Raw genomic sequence first — 25641 nt, forward strand, 5'->3', positions numbered from 1 at the left:
GTGTGTTTGTGTGTGTGTTTGTACATTCTCTATGTCAGACATGTGCGTACATGCATGCAGTCAACGATATACATCTGTTTGCCTCATTTGCGTCATAAAGTCCATGTTTACATGATCTACTGTTTGCATTAGGCTGATTATAGGCCTGAACACAAAAACAATTACATGATGGTTGCAAGAGTCTGTCTTTACACTCTCATAGCTGTGTTGAGCTGTGTTTTCTGCAGCCGCAGCTTTTTCCATCTTCTTCAGCCTTCACCAGTTCAACAGTACTCCTCTTGTTAGTAAGACAATCTAATTGAAAACTCTAATTGCAGTGAAGTGCAGGATAAGTCAGTTTAAGCACTCCGCGGCTGCACCGACCTAGGTCACAGCTCATTTCGTTAATGAGAGCTGCTGTTAGAGGGATCTTTTTTCCACCTCATGCTGCTTCGAGTCTGGTCCGCTGAGGTTTCTGGCCCTGTTTGCCCTACTGACCAATTTGCTCCCTGTCTGCTCACAAACCTACATTCCTGACTCCTACTGTATGTTTAGCTTAAAGTGCACAGTCTCCTGTATCTTAAAGCAAAGATGAACCTCTGAACTGAAAGTAAAGCTTGCTCTAATTTGTTAAGGTACCAGTGATGTACAGTAAACTAGTCTGGTTTACTGTACATCACAGTAATGTTGAAACAATTGGACAATGAATGCATTCATCAGTGAGCAAAAAAAAGAAAAGGCAATTATGCCAAACAATTTGGCTTATTTGGCTAAGCAAGCATTAGTTTAGGTCATTTATCAAAACAAAATTATTAGCTTCTGCTTCATCCTGTTTTATAAAGTGCTTTAAATTCAACATTATTTGGAATATTGATCAGCAGTTTTCACCATTTTTAGACATTTTTTAACTTAAAAGAGAACCAAAACATGTGTAAACCAAATAAATCTATGCAACAGATTACACGTTTCAAAAATTTGAATATGCTTATAACCACAAGTAGTATTACAACATATGATTTTTCTGGTCAACACTCTTTACTTCACCATCCACCCTGGCTTGTCTTTTATTACTCTAACTCTCTCATCAGCCCCCTCACTTCTCCACCACAGACCCCCGACTCCATCTCCTTCTTCCTGCCATCTCCTCATCCCCAGGCCTCCTTTATGTCCCAATCAGCTGGAGGTTCCATTAAGCCTCAGAAAGCAAAGCAAAGCCTCTGAAAAGCTCATGTTCCCCCATAGAGACTGATTATAAAAGGAGCACAAGAAGGGAGAGAGAGGGGAGAGAAAGTGATTTTAAGAGGCTCTTTAATTCTGTCTCATTAATGAGTTGTCCTCACCATGGCAACATCTCTTTCTGAGGGTTTAAACTCCACATGCGACGATGGATTGGGGTTAAAGACAAAAAAAGGACAAATGTAGAGGAAGGAAAGCTCTAGCTATTTTCTTTGCTTGTAAAACCACAGGGGAGTGTGCCTTGATCAGAGTTTTATTCTAATTTAGTTCGTTAATTGCAGAAGTTAAATTCCTAATTTGTTGTTAAGGTTTTTAAAAGCGTCACACTGGATGACACTAGAAAACCAGTTACATTGGTTTCTGCTGTTACTCATTTTCCCCACAAGGTGGCAATGTAGCACAGAGAAGCAGAGGGACTCATTCATTGAATTAAACTGCAGTCTTCACTTTCAGTAATGTTTCAAAGTTGAGACATTATCCTTTTTTTTATGGCACATAAAAAAGTCTTAGTGTGACGCTAAATCAATATGTTGATGGAATTATGGTAATCACCAAATATAATTAGAATCTGATTAATTGCCCATCAGACGGTACGCACACATTTATTTAATCCAAAAAGAGACACATGGGGTGTCACAAGGAATTTAATTTGGAATAATGGTGGTCCTAAATTCTGGAGGTATTTGATCAAGGAGCTAGTCCAGTTTCCCCGGGGGCTCATTAGAAGGGCGTACACCCTGCATCCATGAGAGGTCTGCTCTCTCTATTAATGCCTCCATCCCTCCATTATTGCTAAGATGGGACAGAAGGGGGAGAGAGAGGGGGAGGCGAAAGAGTGGGTTAGTGATGAATCAAGGGGGCAGGCGGAGGAGATAAGGAGGGAGGGGTTAAGTGGATTTGGGGTCCTATTTTTTCCCAGACAAGGTCTCAGGATAGGATTATCATTGGAGGAACCTCTTTTTAGTAATGTGCACATACACACATGTGCGAATGTATCCCCAATGTCTGTTTTAATAAGTCAGACAACACCACCAATCACACTGGTTTTAATGGATGTGAGTGCCTGCATACAGAGGTGTGCTTTACAGATGAAACTGATCCACATCATCCTTTGAGCACTAAGCCTGTCATGAGACACATTTAAACCTCTCTGTCTTTTGGCCTGGGATTACAACATGCTCATTACTGTACTGCGGGTACAACATGTATGTGCAGTACAGTTGATAAAGCCGATTTAAAGAAATTATACATCAAAAGAACAAAACAACTTTTTTGTCAGCAGGGATCCGCCGCACTACCTTATTCTAAAGAAAGTCACTGAATCATTACAAGCCCAGGAACGACCTTGCTGTAGCTGACCAGTTGTGCTGTCACTACAGAGCTGTACTGTGACAGAAATCAAGAACAAATGGTTTGACATAAGTTAGATGCCAAAATGTCTCACTTATGCAAATTGACCCTTGACTTAGGTGGGAGGCAATTAGGGATACACGACAGCCAATTACAGGTGTTAAACTGTTGAGTATAAATGAGGATAGTGATTTGCATAAAGATCACAAAGCAGCTACTGCACTATATCAATGAAATCTTACAACCCACATTCCATCCATTCTGCAAATTTTAAAAGGGAGTTAAAATTCCCTCTTACATGTGAAAACAGTGTAATCTGCAGAGCGTTCTCTAACCAACCAGCGAACAGAGAGGAGTTGAAAATTGGATCAATGTGAAAGACCTGATGAGCAACCAGTGATGCATTACAAATGTATTGGATAATGCTAGTGATCAATGTCGCGACCAGAACTCGCTTCCGACTTCGAATCTAACCTTGTGATTGTGCTGCCGCCTCAAGGCTGATAGTCTTGTTTACTTCCTTAATTTGGGGTCACTGGACAATTGGTTGTATTTCTGATTCTGGATTGGATGGTGTGATGCTGTAACTCCCCCTCCCCTCCCCAAATGACTTACTGTTGCTGCTGATGAGAAGTGAGGTGCAATGTGGGAAGTGGGTCAAACGCTATGGTGTCAATTTTGCTCTCGTAGCAGAGGAAGTGCAGATAAACACAAACACACACACAAGTTGTAGTTGATAGGGCCTTAACCTGCTTTCCAATGGTACACCACATCTAGCCGATACTTACACACACACACACACACACACACACACACACACACACACACACACACACACACACACACACACACACACACACACACACACACACACACACACACTAGCCCCAGGTGGCTTGTTGCTTTGTGCCCTCGAGCTACTGGAGGCACTTAACCTAAATTAGCTCAGTCTGTCTGTGTGCCTCTGTGCCTAAATCACACATGAACTTCTCTCTCGTCAGCAACATGAGCTGAGCACGAGGGTCATGGTAACAGCAGAAGCAAGACACTACTATATACCTGAGCTGATACGTACAGCTGTTAAAAACAGAGCAGTGTTTATTACTTTTTGTTTGTTTTTTTCACTCGTGCTGTTCTCTCAAGCTGTGTCGTGCTTTGCAGGCAACTAGAAATTACACTTGTGCTGCTGCTGTCTTGGAAAGTAAAGTCTTCCATGTAAAATGTGCAGTGAAATATTGATGCTAATGAATCATATTGTTTAAGCAAATGAAGTAATATTCCACCTGCTAACTATTAATTGCTGTCATTGTTCCAGCTTGGGTATGATTCACCTCTCCACTTTTAATTAAGCCAGTTGTGAGTTTTATGTGTGAAGCTTTAAACTCACAGAAACACACACACACACACACACACATACACATGCTCACAGTGGACCACTTCAGCACTCCACGGTGTATCGTATCTGTGTGTTTGTGTCAGATTTATGGCATTTTGTGTGTGAAGTTAATTATAAAATTTGATTAATTATTTTGTCCAGAGGGAGGGTACACACACACACACACACACACACACACACACACACACACACACACACACACACACACACACACACACACACACACACACACACACACACACACACACACACACACACACACACACACAAACACACACACAAACACACACAGGCCCTTAGGAGGGAAGAGCAGACAGCCCTGATGATGAAATGTAGGTCAGGAAACCAGTGCAGCAGCCACCATACTGTTGTGTGGGCAGACGACCCTATGTGATGATGTGTGTATAAGCGTGTTCATAATAAGTAGTGTGGTTACATGCTTGCATGCATGTAGACTATAGGCACATGCATGCACATGTATTGATTATAACCTATATAACCAAGAGCATGTGTGAATAGTATAAAGAAAGACAAAAAGATAAAGGGATGCAATCTAGACCTCCTTCATGGTCCAGATTATAATATATGATGAGGTCTGTTGTTTAAATGCAATGGATTGTAGAAACAGCTGCGGGCGCTCATTCACACATGCACTATAACATGTACACACATACATGCAGAATGATGTCAACCTGCTTTAAGCCACCATAATGCATGGGTCCGAAGAGACATCTTATCAGCATGCCTAGGACACACATAAACTGCACACACACTTACACACAGACACAGAAACACACTTAAGCCTCGTGGTTATTGATGTGGCGTGTCCTCAGAGGTTCCACTGGGGAGTGAGAAGGACTAGGAGTCGATATGAGTGGAGCCAGTGAGGCTGGATGGTAATGGCCCCTAATGTAGTCTGAGGGCTGCCAGGGGTCTGTCTTTATGTTAGACTAGCAGTGCCTGGATGGAGCTTTCCACTGGGAAATTATTGTCTGCTGGCATGTCTGCTGGCATGTCAGACACATATTACACCTGCCTAGTCAGAGTTTAGAGCAGGGATAATTAATTGGAATAACTGAATGGTCAGAAAACTGTTGACTTTAGGAAATAGCTGTTGGTATTTTTGTGTTAGACCTTGACGACTGAGTGACTGATCGGCTTGCCACAAAGCTGTTTGCTTTATGCAACTTTAAGACAAGGGGTTATCGAACAGCATTCATCAAATAAAGTCAAATATTGATGAAACAATCTCAAGCCCAGGTCCAAGCACTTAAAGGATGTTGGCATTTAAAGCTCACAGTCAGGTAGTTTGAAAAAAAAAAAAGTGTCTTGCTGCTTGATTTAACAGAACCAGACAACACACCAGAAAAACATGCACTGAGTGTTGTCCCGCCAACCTACTAACTTTCCAGTTTCCAACAGGCTAGTTTCAGCTTCAGCCTATTGTCCTGCTAACTTCAGAGGGGGGGCGACAGGCCAGTGGGGTTAGATTGCATTAGATTTGAATCTACGTTGCCAAGGAGGAAACGGACGGTTAGCTACAAATCCACCCTGACGACAGACATAAAACGCCTCAAGTTAGCAACAAAACTGCCACCCTCTATGAAGGCACCAAAAGATCAGCCCTACAAATCAGTCTGCTTGTAAAATAACAGCATTTTAACTTGAGCCGAAGCTAACATTAGGCTGTAAAAGTCTCCTTGTTGAATGAATGTATAGGGAGGACTTATTTAACGGTTGCACGCCTCCTTGACAGTTTTGGCTCCTGGTGTTTGTGCTCTTCCAGCTGTTTTTGCCAGTAGTTGACTTTAAAAAAAAAAAAAAAAAAAAAAAAAAGTATTCTTTGTTTCTTCTTGTTTCACTCCCACACTATGCTACAGATGATATGCACAACAACATGTTTTAGCAGAGATTGAACCCTATCAGTGTTGTCTGTCCACACTGTCAAACAGACATATCCTCTAACTGCTCTTTCTGCCTTTTGAGCTCTTTCATCCCAGCTTGAATTTCAAAGAGGGTTGGTAGGGAGCGCTCGGGTCAGACGCCAGGGAAGAGAAAATTAGGCATGACGGCCAATCCCACTGAGCCTTTGTGCATGTTTGTGTGTCTGTATTCCTGCGTATAATATCTGTTTTTATTGAGTCTCTACCTATGGATGTTTTGGCGCTCATGCTCCATCTATCTCTCACTCTTCTCGCTTCATCTATTCCCCTACCCTCCACCCCTGACTTTTCTCTCCCAGTTGTCTTTATCTCCTCTGACTCGCTTCTTTTGTCCCTCTAAACGCCGCCTTTTCTATCCTGCCTCAAATCACTACTCAGCAAAATGGCCCCTCTTCCACCACATCAAAGAATCTTTCAGCAGTTTGTGGATGCAAACTTTGTCTTTCTTCTATTCCTTTTGTGAAAGTCTTTGTGCAAAGTTTTGCTTTTTGATACCATCTTCATTTTCCCCTCTCTTGTTCCTTAGCCCTCAACATTACCACTGGGCTTCCCCTTTTCTCTGATTTGTACACATTTAAATTCATTGAACTGTGTGAGAACAGCTACACAGTGTTTGAACGGAAAACACAACTATACATGTGTGACCACATCAAGGCTGGAAGATGCACATGCATATGCGCGAGCAATAACACACACAGGAAACGCAAACAAAATGGTCCGATTATGTTGGTGATGGTGTGTGTGTGCATGCTCAAGGCGTAGTTTGCAGGGTTTTCTCATGGATCACAAAGGAGGGGCAGCCTATAGAGGGAGGCCCCACTGCCTTTCATTGAGAAGAATACCCCAGCGTACACACACACACACACACACACACACACACACACACACACACACACACACACACACACACACACACACACACACACACACACACACACACACACACACACACACACACACACGTTTTAATAACACAATCTCCTGATTTGCTGAAATGGATAAAGTATTTTACATTGTTGATGCTCACTACACACAAACCTTTTAACTGAATTGACATGAATTACTCCAGTAGTGTGGAGTACCACAATCCGCTTCAGTCTGACCTCATCTAACCCCACATTACTCAGCATGTAATCATGCAAATACACGGCTGATGGGCCCACTTCAAATCAGCAAAAACAAAGCCTGGTAGCCATTGACTTTCTGAGTTTGAATAATGAGAGCTTCTCTGTGTGCTGTGACAACTATCAGACAAGCTGAGTATTGCATTGTGTGTGTGTGTGTGTGTGTGTGTGTGTGTGTGTGTGTGTGTGTGTGTGTGTGTGTGTGTGTGTGTGTGTGTGTGTGTGTGTGTGTGTGTGTGTGTGTGTGTGTGTGTGTGTGTGTGTGAAGGCTAGTTGTTGTGCACATGTGTACGTGCAGACAGCAAGTAAATGAGGGCAGATTGTCTCTGTGAATGTATGGGGTGTGTGTGATGGAATCCCAGCTGCTTCAATGGAGTAGGTCAGACGGAAAAAACAGAAGAAGGGTAGTGGGGGTGGGGAAGAACTTCTGAGTAGGACAAGACACAGAGAGAGAGAGAGAGAGTTGAGAATAAGAGACAAACAGACAGGTGGGCTGGCAGGGAGACAACAAGAGTTTCGTGTCAGAGAAAGGTCATTCACCAAGTGCGGGAGTTTATAGTAAGGTGTTGGTGTGTGATGCATGGGAACTTTAACCTGTGTTAAAATCATTAGCGCCGGAAAAACTGATTGTTTACTCAGCCGAGCCCTTCTGACACATTTGCGTCTGTGTGTGTGTGTGTGTGTTATGTTTAAGAGAGAGTTGCTGTTTATTCAGGAGGGAGTTTGAAGTTTAACTTGGCTTAACTTCCTTTTTTATGGGTGCTATAGAGTTGTCACCTTCTTATCCATGTTTACTTTTCTGACTCATCTGTGCTGTCTAGCAACAATATCGAAACATTTTTCTATGGCCTCTGTGCTGCAGTTTTTCATCTAATAGCTCTGTGATGATTCATTTTATGTATGCAGTTCAGGGACATTATATAGTGCTTTTCCAGTTAGATTGCAGAATTGCATTTAAAGAGGTGTGTGATCATTAACCCCTATACCTCCTTACTGCCTCGCTCTTAACTATAGATAATTCATGTCTTGCTCTACATCTTGTAGCGATCAGATTCCCATTGACCCCCAATGCTTCGCTTTCATTCACAGAGATGTAAGGATGAAAGAAAAGGAGGGGAGGGAGGGATGAGAGAGCGAGTATGTTCCTCCGCATGCTATAAATTATAGATTTTCATTCACAGAAAAACTGGAGGAGGAGAAGATGAAAGAGAAATAGGATGCGCTCCAGTTATTTATTTAGTGCATATCCTGTTATTTATGTCAACACCATTTGATTTTTATAAGTGGTATTTTTTAAATGTCAAATATGAAGCATTTGCTGCTTACAGCTTTGAATATTTAAAGAGGTGCTTCTTGTCTTTTTCTTACATTGAATATGTTGTAGTTCCTCAGCCATGTAGCAGACTAGGTAAGCAAGATCATGACTTAATGTGACTCTTTGTCATCATTCATCATTTAATGATGAATGAAAATTAGCACTAGTGAACATCAGCAGACAGGATTTTTGTTTTCCAGCTTCATTGCAGCAATCAAGGGTTCAGTGCCTTGCTAAGAAAGCATCTCACCTTTGTTTGCAGAAAATTGAAAGCTTTTTCTTCACTTCACCAAATTTACAGATTCATACTAGTGACCTTCCAGTGACAAGCCTCTTTAAATCCACTCAGCCACTCTGCGTTCCACGACGGCGCACATACACAGATGCAGAAGTGTCTGTGTGCGCCCCTGTGTGAAACAAACACTGGGCCCATTTTTCCACCTCTCAGGTTCTTCAGCTTTATCTCCACCTCAGAGGTTTTCTACCGAGGGGGAAGGTGTGCAAGGTCAGAGCCCGAACAAGAGAAAGCAAGAAAAGAAATACAAGAAGGGGAGAGAGGGGAGCGTAAAATCAATGCAGGTTAGATGATATTAGCAATCAAGAAAGCGTTCATCTATGAGAAAGGAAAGAGAGGAGAGGAAGAGAAATGAAAATTGTGGATGGAGCGATGGTAAGGAGAAGGAGGGATAGATAGGGAGAGAGATTTGACATTAGCAGATAAGGTAGAGTTGAGGGGTTTTAGCGTCAGCTTAGCTCTGTCTTCCTAAATCCAATTAGAAAATTGAAGCTGAGTTCTGTCAGATGAAGAAAGAAGTGTGTGTAGATGTTAGATAGACACTCTTTGGGTGTTTGAATGTATATTTGATTGACTATTGAACAAAAAGAGTGAGGTATGTGTGTGTGTGTTTTGGGGATTGATTGAATGATAAAAATGAGACTAAAAGGAATAGCAGCAAAATTCAGCAGTGTGTGTGTGTGTGTGTGTTTGTGTGTGTGCAGCTGCCTCATCCAGGTTGATGGGGAGGTCCAAATGAGGTGTGAAAATGGGGGGACGAAAAAAGAGGTGGAGAGCGATAACAGTAGGAAGAGCAGGATTCCTTCATCAATTTTTCTCCTTTATTATCACTCTGTCACCTTCACTCTTAAGTCTTAATTACATCGTCCAATGCAACGAGACTTGTTAATTATTCATGTCGCCCTCCCTAATTTTTCTTCTTTTCTTTTCCCCACAAGACACCACCTTCTCATATGAGCACGCTGCTGAAGACATAATTGCTTGTCTTGCCATAAGCCATAAGCATAAGCAAATACTAATGTTAAGATTTTGTCATCAGTTTTATCACCAATTATAATAATTAAATTACTAGAAAACCACCAGATCACTGGTTTTAATTGCAAGAATTAAAGAATATGATATGCATGAAGCCTATCTCATGACTTTTTATGACTAGGTTGTAAGACAGAAAGAAAAAGCAAATATTGAGTTTAGGTAATCAGAATTTATTAATTGCATAACTCTAATAGTGCTAATAGGAGTAGGATTGCTTTTAATCGCATTCATAATAATCTCTCATGTTTGTCACGCTGCTTCACTGGCTCCACGCTTCAGCCAGCGAATCTGTACGCATCCCTCACATGCTGCTTAGAGTATGAACAGATGAAAGATTGATATTGTTTGGGTGGGGGTATAGTGGGAGGGGGGCGGAAGGATGTATGGACGTATGTCTGAATGGATAGAAAGCCCTAATCCTGTAGATGGCCTAGATTTGGAGCCCTCCTTCAGTTGATAGAGTCGTTGACTGTCTGTCATGCCGTGTGTGTGTGTGTGTGTGTGTGTGTGTGTGTGTGTGTGTGTGTGTGTGTGTGTGTGTGTGTGTGTGTGTGTGTGTGTGTGTGTGTGTGTGTGTGTGTGTGTGTGTGTGTGTGTGTGTGTGTGTGTGTGCGTGTTGACACTGTCCTGAGAACAATAGGCTCTTTAATGAGTGATGCTGTTTGGGCTTGCGTCTGCATGAATGATATTAATACAGTACGCGTGCCAAACAGTTTGATACAAGCCAAACAGAAGCTAGTGACAGAACATGGTGACCCGAGATAAACCCACGTTCACAGCTGATCTGAATCTTTTTAAATCCTAACCTGCCTCTGATGGCTGCAAGTACAGATATTTTCATTATCAATTAATCTGGCAATCTTTTTTTAATATTATTTTTTAAAGTAATCAATTAACTGTTTCATCTACATAGTGTTTAAAAGTAAGAAGAAAGTTGAAGAAACTCATACATTTGCACATGGTTTGCTTTATTTCCACAGTTATGTGAATGGATCCATGTCTGTGTGTGAAAGCTGGTGTTATTAACCTCTAAGGGCAATATTTTATTAAAAGGTTCAAGAAAAGCTGAAGTCTAAGGAAGAATGTGATATTTACAGAAACATATTTCTCACATTTAAAGCTTTATAACTCAAGGACAAGTGCAAGGGTGAAATATTGCTAACAGATACATCACAGCATACAGTAGCCTGTGCAGAAACACTGAATAACACCACAAAGACAAACTGTCGTCTACACACCCGTACAGCACTTCACAGACAAGGCTGAAAGGTTCAGATGAGCAAGGTTTTAGTGTGTGTGTGTGGGGGGGGGGGGGGGGGGGGGGGGGTGGGGGGGGGGGGGGGGGGGAAACCTTATTACCCACAAATTCAAGGATCATTTGCAGTCCCATTCAAGCTCTTGTTGCAGCCCGTTCCCTCCCTCCCTCCCTCCTCTCCACACACACCCCTCCCTCCCTCCCTTCTCCAACCATTTGGGCTGAAAAGAAATACGGCTGCAGGAGGAGGGGCAGTCCTGCACTTCATGGGTGTGTGTGTGTGTAGGTGTGGGTTTCATGGGCGTGTGTTTGAATGGATGGGTGCCGGGCTGTGTGTGTGTGTGTGTGTGTGTGTGTGTGTGTGTGTGTGTGTGTGTGTGTGTGTGTGTGTGTGTGTGTGTGTGTGTGTGTGTGTGTGTGTGTGTGTGTGTGTGTGTGTGTGTGTGTGTGATAGATTGTGAGCAGATTGGACAATAGGAGGATTGTATGCGATCTATATTCATGTGGCACAGATTCAGTGGCCATGTGTGCACACAGCAGATCTAGAAGAGGGGATGATTAAAAAAAGGAGATTTATGTAGAGTTACTGAGCATGATCTAATTTCTCTGTTTTTACATACTTTATGTTGCTGAGAATTCAGGTTGAATCTGTGTAGTCCTCTTCAATAATGATGTTTTTCTCACAATAAAAAGATGCAAAATGGGATCAAATAAGATAAATGACAGTGTATTACTGCGATGTACAGTAGAAATGATGTTTCCTATTTGCATGCAGGTCAGAGATGCACACATCTTCCTGAGAATACACGGGGAAAGGATGTACAAGGTGGAACGTAGCGGATAGTTTAATTAGATGCACAAATATTCCCCAGATGAGGCTGTCGTAGCGGTGAAAGAGGCAACACGCTGAATACTTTTGCAGGAGCGGAGTAGAAAGTCGGGAGAAGAAATGAATCTCGACATCCACAGCAAAATTACACCAGTGTGCCTGCTCGCTCTCATAAAGAGTGTTTAACTTTCAGCTATATTCTGAGTCCCGCAGAGCAGAGAAGAACGATAGAATAGAGAGAGAAAGACAGCGTGCGAGAGGACGAGTGATGATGAGAAATAAAGGGAGAGGCAGCCAGAACTCCTTGGTAACCAAAGCACAGAGGAACAGAGGGGCCGGTCCTACACCCCTCCCGCTGTGTGTGTGTGTGTGTGTCTCTGAGGACTGGACTGCCTCAGGGAGGAGTGGTGGTGGTGGTGGTGGTGATTGGGGTGGGGAGTGGACTGTGTGTGTTTGGAAAGAGGGAGAACGATAGGGGTAGAGGCTCATTGTCGGCATAGTAGCGTTCGCACACACTCTCCCTAAAGCCTCCGTGTAGTGAGAATGTGAGCGGTGCAGAGCTGATGCCAGCACTCCTTCATCCCGACTTCTTTCTCTTTTTCCCTGGATTTGTCTCATTTGTACCTCGTTAGGAAACTTTTTTTTTTAAACGAGAGAGACACACACACTCAACCGGAATAATGGTGTTTATCGGGACCTCGTTAAAATCTGTGATTAAATACTTCAAAAGAAAAGGTAAGATATTTTTTACTTCTGTTCAGTACAGTTCATTTCTATATCATATAAGTAGTTTTCTAGTTATTAAAACATAAACAGGCAAACAGGTTCAAATTTTGGATTAATGGGTTTTGTTTTACCTCATTATGACAGGAATTTTATCTGGATGCGAGAGGGAATTTCCTACAGCTTTCCATTCATTTAAATTAATTTAATTGAACATTTTTGAATAGCTTCATTAAGGTTTTTTGTTATCAAAAGTGGAGCCATAATGATCCGCATATAATTTTATTACAACTAATGGTTTCCCTGTGGGTGTGTTACTTCCACTGCTGCCTCTGCTGAGCCCGGAGACAACCCTCTGTTGCACCCTGTTACCAGGTAACCACGGGGCCAAGACTCTACAGAGCCGACAACTGTTAGTATAATATGACCCCAACAGCTTTTGTAAAGGTGGCAGCTGGAAGCATTTAAAATCACAGCTACTTTATTAGAAATAGTTTGCATCTCTTCCTGTTTCTTGGCACAATTTTCAAAGTTTTCTTATGTTTAATGAGGTCTAATTTGATCCTGATATCAAAGGAAGCCATCCCAGGTGTACATGCTATTTATGTAGATTAAGTGTTAGGAAGATTAGTTAATACTCCAAGGCTATTATTTTATTATGGCTGTGTTTTAAGCACGCAAGGATGTGTAACAAAGACCTGATTGATGCAGGCCAAGCTGCTTGTGCCGACTCTAATCTCAGGTGTATTTATAGCTAGTGTGTGTGTGTGTGTGTGTGTGTGTGTGTGTGTGTGTGTGTGTGTGTGTGTGTGTGTGTGTGTGTGTGTGTGTGTGTGTGTGTGTGTGTGTGTGTGTGTGTGTGTGTGTGTGTGTGTGTGTGTGTTGAAATCAAGGCTGAGGTGATCTGTCTAATCATTAGCTCAGCATTTTTGCACCTCTCACTTCTTATCTTGCAATCTTGCACATGTATGCACTTTGTTCCTTAGCTGAGCACCTTGGCCCACCGCTGCAGTCCAGTACTTGTTGTTTTGCAGCAGGATAATGACCCCACACTGAGAAGTGCCCATAACCAGTGGAAGTCTGGAGAGTTCAGCTGGGTCCGTGGCGTTATGAGCCTACATATGTTAATTCAAAACAAGGGTGCACAAACTTGTACTAATTAATTTCAATCGGTACATCTTTTTTAATTGTATTTTTAAAGATTTTACAGTTAAGAGTACCCGTGAAAAACTAAAATAAAAAACTATAACAAGGACCATCATTGTTGTTGTGAACCACATTTGACCCATTTTGCCTAGTATGGGACACTATATGTTATGACCTGAACTATGGCTTTGCTAACCCTTGTGAAAAGTGGTTATGTGTGTGAAAGTCAATACCATTGGCTGCTGGGTGATCTGGGATCCAGTTCCGGATTAATATAGATATTGTCAGTACATCAATTTTATTGATCAAAACAACAGACCCCTCGTGTGTATGCACATGAAACAGCGTGTGCATAGATGTATTTTCCAGGGATTACTGTACACATTTTTAGCAGTGATGCACCTTGTAGGTTTTTTGTGTCCTTCAGAGTTTTCAGTAGCCTGTTTGCACTCAGTCTGTGTTCGTTAATGAGCCTTGGCAGAGCTAGGATGTCAATGGACAGAGGGATTATTGGAGTTCTGAAAGACTTTCGCGCCATAGTCCGGTGTGGACTCTTGTGTGTGTTGAGAGGCTGGAGGGTATTGTGGCTCTGAAAGGCCTGATGTGGAGACTGATGCAGAGGGACAATACAGGCTTTGTGACCACAGTCCCCATGTCCTTGCTGTGCTTATAGCCTGACTGAGGCCTATTCAAACCCCATGGTCAGAGAGGAGGGTGGGGGATGGCTACCTGTGCTCAGTGTGTGTGGGAGAAGTTTAAGAAATTGGGGATGTATAACCGTTATTTAGCCTGGCAAACTGATTTAATAGCGCGCTCTCATTCACGCACAGCTGCAGTGTCAGCGCCTTGCTCATAAGTGCGTTGTGACAGTTATTGTGCGGGATGTGGCAGCCCCAGATTTAACCTAACCTTCATATCTACCTTTACCATTGACCTGTTTCTGGGTTTCGTGTTAGCTGTGTGTTTTGTTGTGTGTTTGTCTCGCGCAACTTTCCGATTCAGACCTGTGATCCGGCGAGTTTGGCCTCGTGATGTATTGATTGATTATTCTGACCAGTGGAGGCACTCTGCAAGAGAGCATGTGTACCAACATGTGGACGATCACATTTACATGCACACACACAATCTAGCAGTTTGCACCCATCACATTTATCGGACAGCAGGGGTTTTCTTTAACCCCCTCAGCTATGATGTGTGACCCTCTTTTTTTTGTCACATAACCTTCTAATAACATTTAGTTGAGTAACAGATGGGTTTGATTGTAAGAGGTTGATTCAATGAGATAGCAACCAATCAGTCGTGAAAAAATAAACTTAATTATATCCAGATGTCTTTATTTCTACAGCTTGTATGGCCTAAAGTGATGCTGTCACTGCATCCATATGGCTGTTAGAGCATAAAGCAAACGACCACAGTTGGACCCAGGCCTGTTGTGTATGTGCAATATTGGTAAATGTTTGAAGGTAGCAGCAGTTGGGGAGAGATTTGTGAATAAAGAAAACACAAGTGTGGTAAAGTGTTGGTAAATGATTACGAAAGGAACATGAATAAACACAATGAGCCCTCTCCTCTGCTGAAGAAGCAGTTAACGGCCGTCCATTCTTGAACAAGCGGTAGAGACAGACGTTAAGGTGCCGTTACTCCTCAGCAGCAGGACCTTAGAAGCAACATCAGCAAGTTTTATGGACTGTCTCATTTCCATTGATTGAACTAGTCATTTCAATATAGCCATACTTATCAGGTTGTAGACATCTCTTATTGTTACAGATGGTCAAAGACTTCTTTTGAAATGGTCATTGAGATCTCTCAGTTAGTTAGATGTACTTCAATGCAGCTACACATTGTCTCACACTTTCTCTGATGACCAATTTGCAGTTGTAGGGTCTCCACCCTGACACCCCCTGCCTTGGAGGATGACTCTCCTCCCCCAACACACACACACACACACACACACACACACTTGCTATGCGTCCTACAATGCCCCATTTACACCTGTGAAAAAACTCAAACAAATACACTCCACACACTCCCATCCCCTTCCCTGATTCGTCCCCTTCCTCCTGGCTCCTCCAGACTTCTTTCTCTGTCGCAGTCAGATGGACGAGATGTTTTGGTCAGGACAGGGCCACACAGAGTAAAGGTCTTTACTAACATTTGGTTGTTTGAATGGAGTTAGTGCTACATCCACGATCACCAACTTTGGCTTGGATACGCTCCCTTGGTAAGCCTAACTTTTGAGTAGTGTGTGTGTGTGTGTGTGTGTGTGTGTGTGTGTGTGTGTGTGTGTGTGTGTGTTTGTTTGTTTATTATGTTGATATTTTCACCTCAGTTGTTTTGCTCACATTCGTATATGTAGGGATTCATAAAAGCAAGCAATGAAAATATACCTCCGTTACTGGATCATTAGCATTAACTCTCAGCAGTAGCAAAAGATGCAAAGATCAACATCATGAAGTCCTGTTAATATTTTATTGATTTAATTTAGATAATTAATTGAGATCTGAGTGAGAGAAAGAGCTCTTATAAATGAAAAATCCATAAAGAATTTGGCAAGAATGTTGTTTCTTTCTGTTCAGCCTAACCAGTTGTCTTAGTTTTGTTCAATTTTGTGTTAAATAACCTTCAATGGAGTTGAGATCAAAAAGTTGTCTCGCATGTTTACAGTTTTTTTTGGTATATTGTTTCTTGGAGTGACATTCCCTGGTTTTATAAGGTTAAAGTAGCTTTCTTCAGTAGGTTTTAGTATCATGTTTAAATTGTCTGTGCTTGATATCAGCTGGTCAGTGTTTCCCTCCAAACTGTTCCCTCCCCCTTTGAGGTGTGTGGCCTACTCTGATGTCTCACTTGAGTGTCATGCTGAAGGTGTCGAGGCTGACACCTTAATGCAAAGCACCCAATTCTCCTTCCTCTTCCTCTTCTCCAAACCCAAACAAACCTCCTCAACAGCCTGCACTCCTTGTTGAGGGAATATTTGAATCCACGAAGACTTACAGTTTTCCAAAGATTTGATCCTAGAAATTGGTGCAGCTGAGGAGTTAAGCAAAGTTAATAAACCTGAGTTTTGTGATCTTTGTGCATCTTTGAGCCTCACTACAAATGACATTTATTTTTACACTTTAAGTCAAATATAAAATTAATTTTCTTGCAAAGAACATCATCTACTTTCTTCACTGTCCTGCTGTTCTTGAGAAGATATATTATATAGAGGAGAAAAAACATCTTTAACGCTCGTGATCTGTGTGTTTCTGCAGCGGTGTCTAACCTGGATGAGGAGAGCAAGTGGACGGTGCACTACACAGCTCCGTGGCACCAGCAGGAGAACGTCTTCTTACCAGGCAGCAGGCCGCCCTGCGTAGAAGACCTGCACCGCCAAGCCAAAGTCAACCTCAAGACCGCCCTGCGAGGTAAGAATCATTATAGAAGGGACCACCTCACTGACAAAGTTAGGTTTTGAGGAGTCATTTGGTAGTTGCTGGGACAAGTGTTTACTGTGTTTTGCATTGTTTGAGGTTATTCATTTCAAATATTTGGGGGGGGTAAGTCAACTTGACACACAGCTGGAGAGTTCACTAGCCACTTTGTGCCTTTTGAGAGACAAAATATAGTTTGTAAAACAACCATAAAGTAATAGTTGATTATACAGTGTGTTGATTGTAATTTGGCTGTTGATAGTTTAACATCCTGCTGTAACACCAGCTAGAGAAAATGCAACTAGGAGGGTAATTATGCAATTTGTGGTGGTTGTTGTCTGTGTTTAGGAGTTCAAAGCAATCCATGCAATGTCTTTTTGGCAATGAGTGAAGTATACAGTATACACGCTGCATCTCACCACATTCAGTGGGAATGTCATGTCATCCTGTTTGTCATGGCAACAAAGTGAAGCCCCCCTGCATGCTGTGTTTGTCCACAGAGTTGTAAATGTGTCCAAACCTGTAATTTGGGTTCAAGCAACAGTTTAGCCAACAACACAACAGTGTGAGATCCTCTTCTTCTTGTTTGCCCAGTACGATTAGACAAGAAAGGTAACAGCCTGTTGTCAAACAAATATGGGGAGTCAAATTACAGAGTGACAACTTTAAAAAAAATACTCAAAATATTCCCAGAGCAGGAAGTAGGAACACCAGTAAATGCCGGCATTGGTTTCGCTGAGAGTTCCTGGGAAGGTTGCGTTGTCTGCACATTTCTCAGAAAAAGGCTTGTCAGGCAGGTGTGAGAAAACGCGTATCTGTGTGTGTGTGTGTGTGTGTGTGTTTGTGTGTGTGTGTGTGTGTGTGTGCATACATGGGCGGATGTGTCACAGTGTAAGCCTGTTGTTTACATGCTAGGGTGGCTTTGTATGCCAGCAGATAAAACCGAGGCTGAGAAAGAGGGAGAGAGATAAATGAGGAGGCGGCAGTTGTAATTGGATGCTTACGGTGTGTGAGTGAGTCACCTGTTCACACACACACACACACACACACACACACACACACACACACACACACACACACACACACACACACACACACACACACACACACACACACACACACACACACACACACACACTGTAGTTTTTTTTGACATTGTTTGACCCCTGTGTTGTAGTATATCACTTCCTTCAGTATTGATGTAGGTAGGTACATAAACACCACCTGGGAGATGGAATTAAAGCACCCCCCATCCTGTCACCACCCAGCCCCAGGGGTCCTAACTGAAAGCCAACAGGTGTCCAGTGAGAGCAACTGTGTTGTCCATTTGATTCTTGGTGTGCTTTAGCTCTTAAATTCCTTGTCCACTCCCAGGAAGTTGAGAGTGGAGGTTAAACAGCACGTTACAGTTTATACATATAAGAACAGATTCAGGCCTTTTCTTTACGCCTGTCTCTATAGAATTTAAAGTACTATAGCTGATAAGAGACAACTGTTACATTACATTTTATAATTTAGATATTATATTAGGAGGTTAAACCATGTGCAGCCCCGGCTCTCATGCACATGTTACCAGTCACAATATCCAGTGACACCAGCATGAGCATGGCATGGTACACAAGTTTTCTCTGCTGTGCAAAGCAGAGTAATCAATAACCAATCAGATGATAATGTGCTTTGTCTCACATGGGTTTCAGCTCATACCGAAAGGCGAGGCGGATGCAGGCAGCTCGCGAGCTACAGTAAACGTGCCAACATAGTTAAAATGCACCGGACAAGTTGGGTCCTACAATTATTGTCATTAACCTCTAAGGATTATTCATTAGTTTTGATAATTATTCAGTATTACACATTATAAGATATGTAAGATATACACATACCTGCTCACATCATCATACTATATATTTCCACAACCTACTTTATTCTCTCTGCTTGTCTTCTCTCGTGTCACTCACCGCTGCGCTCCCATCACTTCTACCTAGCAACAAGCAGCTCATCAGAGCTTATTTACTTCATCAGCCGTCCCCAATCACGCAACACCAATCATCTCAACAGCTCCCCTCTCCGTAATCATCCTCATTAACATCGTGCTTCCCGAATCCCTTCTTCCACACCGCTGCCACATCAGCTCATTGTTACAGTAGCTACCTTTTGCCAGCCCCTTTAGGAGCCATTAGCTGACAGTATTATTCATACACCGGTGTGTCTCTCCATAGAGATGGATGGTAATTAGCTGTGGAGATAGATGGCACTTAAAAGGGATCAAAAGCAGCATCTTTGAGCTGCCAAGCTTGTAGCGATGTGCATGTGTGGAGCACCCATTTGTAATACACCATCACACACACTGAATAAATGCCAAAGATGCAAGATAAATGAGCAGACAGGAGGGTTTTACATTTTAATGAATCAGGTATAATATTTACAGAAAGACGGTACATAAGAAGACACATGTATGCTTGTCATTTAGGCCAGAGGGACATGCATATATTTTGTCACGTTACAGTTATCTGCTTTATTTGGAAATAAATACATTTGCACTCACAATGTTTATTAGATTTCTTTATCCAGTAGGTTATGGAAATAGGCAAAAGCACACAAAACTCTTCTGTGTGTTTTTTGTCAAGGCTGTATTACTCAAATGTAATTAGCTATGAAAACACAAGACACAGAATTCATCAGTAGATATTTGCAGGGGGAAAAAAGGGGGATGATGTGCTAAATGCCAACCTGAGAGAAAAGGGGGGATGGAGGAGAGAGAGAGAAGGACAGTTCTGCCATCTGTGTGTGACAGACTGAAACTGATACCCCCTCCTCTGGTTACACACACACACACACGCACACACATTTCTAAAGTCAGTTCTTATCACACATTGGTATATACACACATATATCACAACCCCATCACAGCAGGTGGTGACATAAGGAGGTGTGAGAAGCGCTTGGCAGCATCCAGCAGGGACTCTCTCTCTCTCACACACACACACACACAGAGGAAATGTTGTGTTCCACTGTATACACAGCTGAAAAGTGTTACACAGCTCACATAATGTGAGCACAAATTAGCCTGTGTGTTTCTTGTGATGAGTATTTTATTGAGTGTTTGTATTGAGCATCAAATGTGTTCAAATTGTGAATGATTGGCAAAGATAAACATACATAATATACATGTTTTACACCTGCAAAAAAGTGAATAGTTCAGTTAAAGCAATACATTTTTGATCATATGTTTCTTTTTCCAAACTAAAAATTCACCATCTCCAAAAGCTGTGGTCTTAGATCTGGCTTCTCAAGATAAATTCTTCTCAGTATTGTTGATATTGTTGTTATCATATATTTGTGGTCTTGAAGAAATCCTGACAAAGTTTATAGCTATCATGTCATCTTTGTTGCTAACATATTTTTCTTTCCCAATTTCTGCCCTCCAGAATGTGACAAGTTGAGGAAAGATGGTTTTCGGAGCTCCCAGTACTACTCTCAGGGTCCCACCTTTTGTGACCCACTACAGTCTTCCAGCAGCCTGCAGGAAGAGGAGGATGATGACAATGATAAGAAGGTACACATTGCACACACACTTCCATACATATGAACACTGCTTTTACACACACACACACACTCACATCCAGACACATAAAGCTGTCCGGGTGCAACTAAATTGTGAGACATAAAAGTCTAGTATGTATGTTAGCAGCACTGGTGTGTAGTGTCCTGCTGATTAAGCAGCGCTGGAAACTCAGTTATTTATTCAGTGTCAGTCTGCCCTCCAGTGGTTGGAAATGGAAATGCTTGTTTTATCATGTCATCCGAATTTTGCACAGTAGCAATCTCTCAGCTCCTGACTTTATTTTCTCATTCATACTTACAAACAGAATTAGCTGATTTAAATAGTACTTTGGAAATTACCTAAAATATGTCTATTCATTGGTCTAGTTCAGTTTTTGTTTAAAATAGTTTATTTCAACCAGATTCTTCCTCTCTTTATGGGATTGTAATATCAGATTCTATTCTATTTGATTGGGATTGATGGCTCATGGATAACCGATGCTGTTATGTTGTTCTACACTTGGTGGGGCTGTTGTTTGACTAATGTCACAGAACTGCAATTTTATAGCAGGGAGGGACATGGAGAGAGAGAGAGAGAGGAAGAAGGAAGAGAGAGATGGGGGGTAGGCAGAAAAATGACAAAAGACAGAAACTACTAGTTATTGCTCTTTTGTCTGGCAGACAATTAGCGTGAAGGTTAAATTGTTTGACAGCCAGATATCTCTCCTCTCCTCTCCTCTCCTCTCCTCTCCTCTCCTCTCCTCTCCTCTCCTCTCCTCTCCTCTCCTCTCCTCTCCTCTGCAGTTTGTTTCTCAGTGACACAAACACCCACACAATAAGAGGGGTCCTAAAAGGGTCAGAGGTTCTCCCACTGTAATTATCAGGATCTCTTTTGTCCCACAGAGCCCCTCGATTCCAACCGTGATCGTTTCATTCCTGCCTCCACCCTTGACCTTCATAACCTGCTGTTGTCTTTCACTTTCCAACTGTCGACTCCCATCTCTCGTTATCTGTCTTTCTACTTTCGCACGCTCACCCCCTCTCTTTCTTAAACCCAGGCCAATCCCCTTCCTCTCTGCCTTCCTTCCCCCTTCCTCTGTTCTGCTATTTGTCCCCTTTTCCGTCACTTCCTGTTGTCCTGAGGCCAGTGAGCCTAACTTTGCCTGACAGCAGCTTCAAAAGGAGAATCAGGGCTCCTGGTTGAACCACAATGATGCAAAGTAACAAGCCATGCTTGCTACCAAATTATCTATTACTGAGATTTTTTTTACATCCATCCTCCTCTCCTCTCCCTTTTCTATAGCTCCCTCCTCCCAATTTATCCATCCATCCATGCATTGTCTGTATAAAAGCAACAATAGCCATCTTTTCCACTCATTCTAATGTTTGGGAATGCCAAGATAAACAGAGGCGGACATAGGGAATACTAGTGCAACATGTTTGGGATTATGGAAAACTTTTGCTGCACACTTGTCCATCTCTGTCCAACAAAAGACTTCCCATCAGTTTTTTTTCCGTGGCAGAAAAGCTGAAGGTGATCCATATATGTAGGTATGTAGAAAGTTTGAGTGATGCCGTCAAAGTGAAGTAATAATTTTGCTGCTGGAATCCAAAAAAAAAAAAAAGATTATCTGTGTTCACTGTGTTCTGGGCTCAAGTGTGTATTCACATTAGGGATGTCCCGATCCAGCTTTTTGCACTTCCGATCCGATACTGTAGCTTTTAGCATAGGCCGATACCGATACCGGCCGAACCAAGCATGTATTAAAGATTAAAGATATTTACTTATTTTGTTGTTATACTCATGTTGAAAAGGGTTTTACTCTTAAGAACAACTAGCCAACTTAATTAGGTTAGTTTGAATAATCCACAATGGTTGGTAATGAGAAGCTGACCTGTTTATTCTTAACAGGGTTAAATAAACACAAAATAGACAAAATAATAAATAGTCAATTAACCACACAAACTGAATTGGCATCAATGCTCTGCTCTTGAACAACAAGAGTGTAAACCAAGGCTTAAAAAGCCATCAGTGCAAACAATATTGTAAACTGTATTAAAAAAGCAAAACACACAAAAAAGCTGAGTAGAAAATAAATAGTGGGATGCTGGACAGGTCGCTAGGTGTGCTGAAAAACGCGGACCGGATTTGGGGGGGAAAGCTGGAAAAAAACTGGAATGGATTACCTACATCGGTGTGCTGGAAAACACTGGATTGGGAGTCCGGATCGGGATTTTCCCGTGCAGGCCGATCCGATATTGATATGCATTTTTTGCTAATATCGGCGGCCGATCCGATCCAAATATCGGATCGGGACATCCCTAATTCACATTCATTTTTAGAATTTAGGCTCATATTAATCAGACATTGACTTAAATATTCAGCAAATTGGACATGAGGATATTTTTAGTCAGGTTTTCAACAGTGTTTTGAGGTTCAATTTCAAGCCTAGATGTTGCTGTCTGTGTAGTAAAGTCTATGCAATGATTGAGACCTCTTTCTGTGTGAAAACAGTTTAATGCTCGAGTGATTCTCTCTCTTCCCACTGTTACTCTCATACTTTTATCCTGCCATCTCCAGCCGCTGTGTCAGTTTACACTCATACATATTTGTGTGTGTGTGTGTGTGTGTGTGTGTGTGTATGTGTGTGTGTATGTGTTTCCATTCGGGCATGATTGATCACAAAACACATTTACAGCGCCACAAGCTTCTAAATGTCACAGTAGTGTAATAAAGTGTGTTTGTATGTGCCAATATATCCTGGGCAGTTGGCCAGTTACGGTTTTGGACAATTAAGTTTGATTGTTTTTTAAGCGTTTCTATTTCCACTCACATTTTCTTTTGCAATCTTTACATTTTAGCTTAATTTTTTAAATCTTTATCCATAATTTCTATGCAGTAATTCAATATGACTAAATCTTTGTTTTCTATAACGTTCCATTACCTCACCGTTTTCCTGTCTTGTCACTTTTTCTCTCCCCACTGCATTCATTTCTCTTCCTTTACTGCCTCCCATCTCACTCACTCGTCTTCTTTTCCATTCTTCCATTCTATAATCCCTTTCTCTTCTTCGATCTTTTTTCTTTCTTCTCCTCCTGTCCTCTACTCTCTTTCCATTCCTTTTCCTCTCTCTTTTTCTCCACTCCTGTCCCTCTGCACTTCAGGTTTTACAGCTTGTTAACCCCTTCTCTCTCTCTTTCTCATCCAGTCAACAGCTTCATCAGTGGATGATGACAAATCTCAGCTGTCCATGAGGCCCCAGACCCCACAGGGAGGCGGCAAAGAAGGGGAAGTGTCAGAGGTTGACGGACAGTTGGTATGGACCAAAACCGTGCCCCTCCCCACACCAGAGGAGAAGATGAGGCAGACTGCCAAGGCCGTGCCCACAGACATAGTTGCCATCAACGTCACAGGTATGACCTCTTGGTAACAGCATTCCTCCAATCATTTTGTCCATCTCTCAACCACTAGACAGCCGATCTCCATTAGTGTTGGTAGTGGAAAACAAATATCCCACTCCTCTAGTTCCATTTCGCGTAGTGACCTAGAAAGATCAAACTATTTGAGTTGGATCTGGCCTCATACATCCACGGTGTCTATTCTCTAACATTAACTTCTCACCATCAATCACACATTTTGTTTTGTTTGTCTTAAAAGGATTTTTTCTGGCATTTTTGGAAATTCCCTTTAATATTGTCTTACTGAGAGTTTGATGAGTGGATCAATATCAATTTCATGTCTGTGAGTTTAATAGACATGTTTTGGCTCAGTGTTACAAGACTGGAAGCTGGGGGAGAAATTAGAAAAATATACCTTTCAATCATTTCAAAACTGTTACATTGATCATCTCCTACTCTCAGTGATAGAACAGACATAAGCCAAACAAGCTAAATGTCAGACTGTTCCTTTCATCATCAACCCTCTGTGGCTGAGTTAATACAGACTAATCAATTACTGTATCCAGTCATCCACAGAGATAAAACCTGTACTGTATGTGTCAGTCATGGGCGTCTGCCTCCTGTCCCTCTGTGTGTTTTCCGCCTCCTTCCATCTTGCTTCTTGGAAATTGACCTTCACCTTCTTTTATGCGTGCATGAGCGAGCGTTTGTGTGTGAAAATCGTTTGACAGCTTATCCAGGGGTCAAGGTTTTTTCACTGACTTCATGTCAGATCACAGGGCATTTGACAGATGAACACTTGTGCACAGTAAAACCTGTCGAGGCAATTCCCTTGTTAGCATGCCACATTTTCCAGCACTACACACCACCCAGATAGATATTATATCTATACATAGATGGAATTCATTACATTGAAGCTTGTTAGATGATTGTATGAAGGGGTATCGTGTATTATTTAGGTTATTTGACTTAAAAAATCTCAGTTCAGTGTGATCATCTGAATTTAGCTACTGCCAGGGTCAATATAACTGTGATCCAACCGTCTTTGAGACACTAATGAGTGGTTTATGTGTTCCCACGTCACGAAAAATCACTGTTGACTACATCTGCTGTCACTTAAGATTACTGAGAAAGAGAGAGTGAAACACACACATACACACAGATCAGGGACTTTTCTGTCACTTTGAGCCGGAGTGTGATAGACATTATCTGCACTCATCAATTTCTATTTCCCTAACGCCTGCAGGCTGTCACCAGCAAGCTAGATAGCAGAAAGAGCAGTTCCTAGCGAGATATTGCAATTGAAAAGGATATTGAGAAGAATGAAGTATGTGTATGTGTGTGCGTGCATGTCTTTCTGTGTTCAAAAGAATGAATTTCAGTTTAAAACCAGTGTTGTGAGGACATTTCTGTGTTGGAAGGACAGTTTGGCCAGTCTTCATTAATTCAAAGGGCAATTTTAGGGCTAAGACTTGGTTGAAAGGTTAAGATTAGAATTTGGTTTACGTTCAGTTTAGGGTGAGAGTTGAGTTTAGGCATTTAGTTGTGATGGTTCAAGTTTAAGTCGTCAGGGAATGCATTATGTCATTAATGTCAAGGGTCCTCACAAGGATATAAAGACAAACGTGTGTGTGTGGGTGCATGCTTCACCTCCTATCTGTCCTGT

At 41.9% G+C, this 25641-nt stretch overlaps 1 protein-coding gene across 2 annotated transcripts in view; it reads left to right on the plus strand.

The window, feature by feature from the left end:
- nhsl1b (NHS-like 1b) overlaps positions 1 to 25641 on the plus strand; it is a 106711-nt gene that overhangs the window by 68089 nt on the left and 12981 nt on the right. For both annotated transcript variants that reach the window (XM_062437091.1, XM_062437092.1), the window contains exons 2-4: positions 16878 to 17030; positions 20462 to 20589; positions 23786 to 23990. In XM_062437091.1, coding sequence (XP_062293075.1) covers positions 16878 to 17030; positions 20462 to 20589; positions 23786 to 23990 — 486 coding nt within the window. The remainder of the gene's footprint in view (positions 1 to 16877; positions 17031 to 20461; positions 20590 to 23785; positions 23991 to 25641) is intronic.

Source organism: Scomber scombrus, chromosome 17 (genome assembly GCF_963691925.1).
Source record: "Scomber scombrus chromosome 17, fScoSco1.1, whole genome shotgun sequence".
In the NCBI taxonomy this organism is placed as follows: domain Eukaryota; kingdom Metazoa; phylum Chordata; class Actinopteri; order Scombriformes; family Scombridae; genus Scomber; species Scomber scombrus.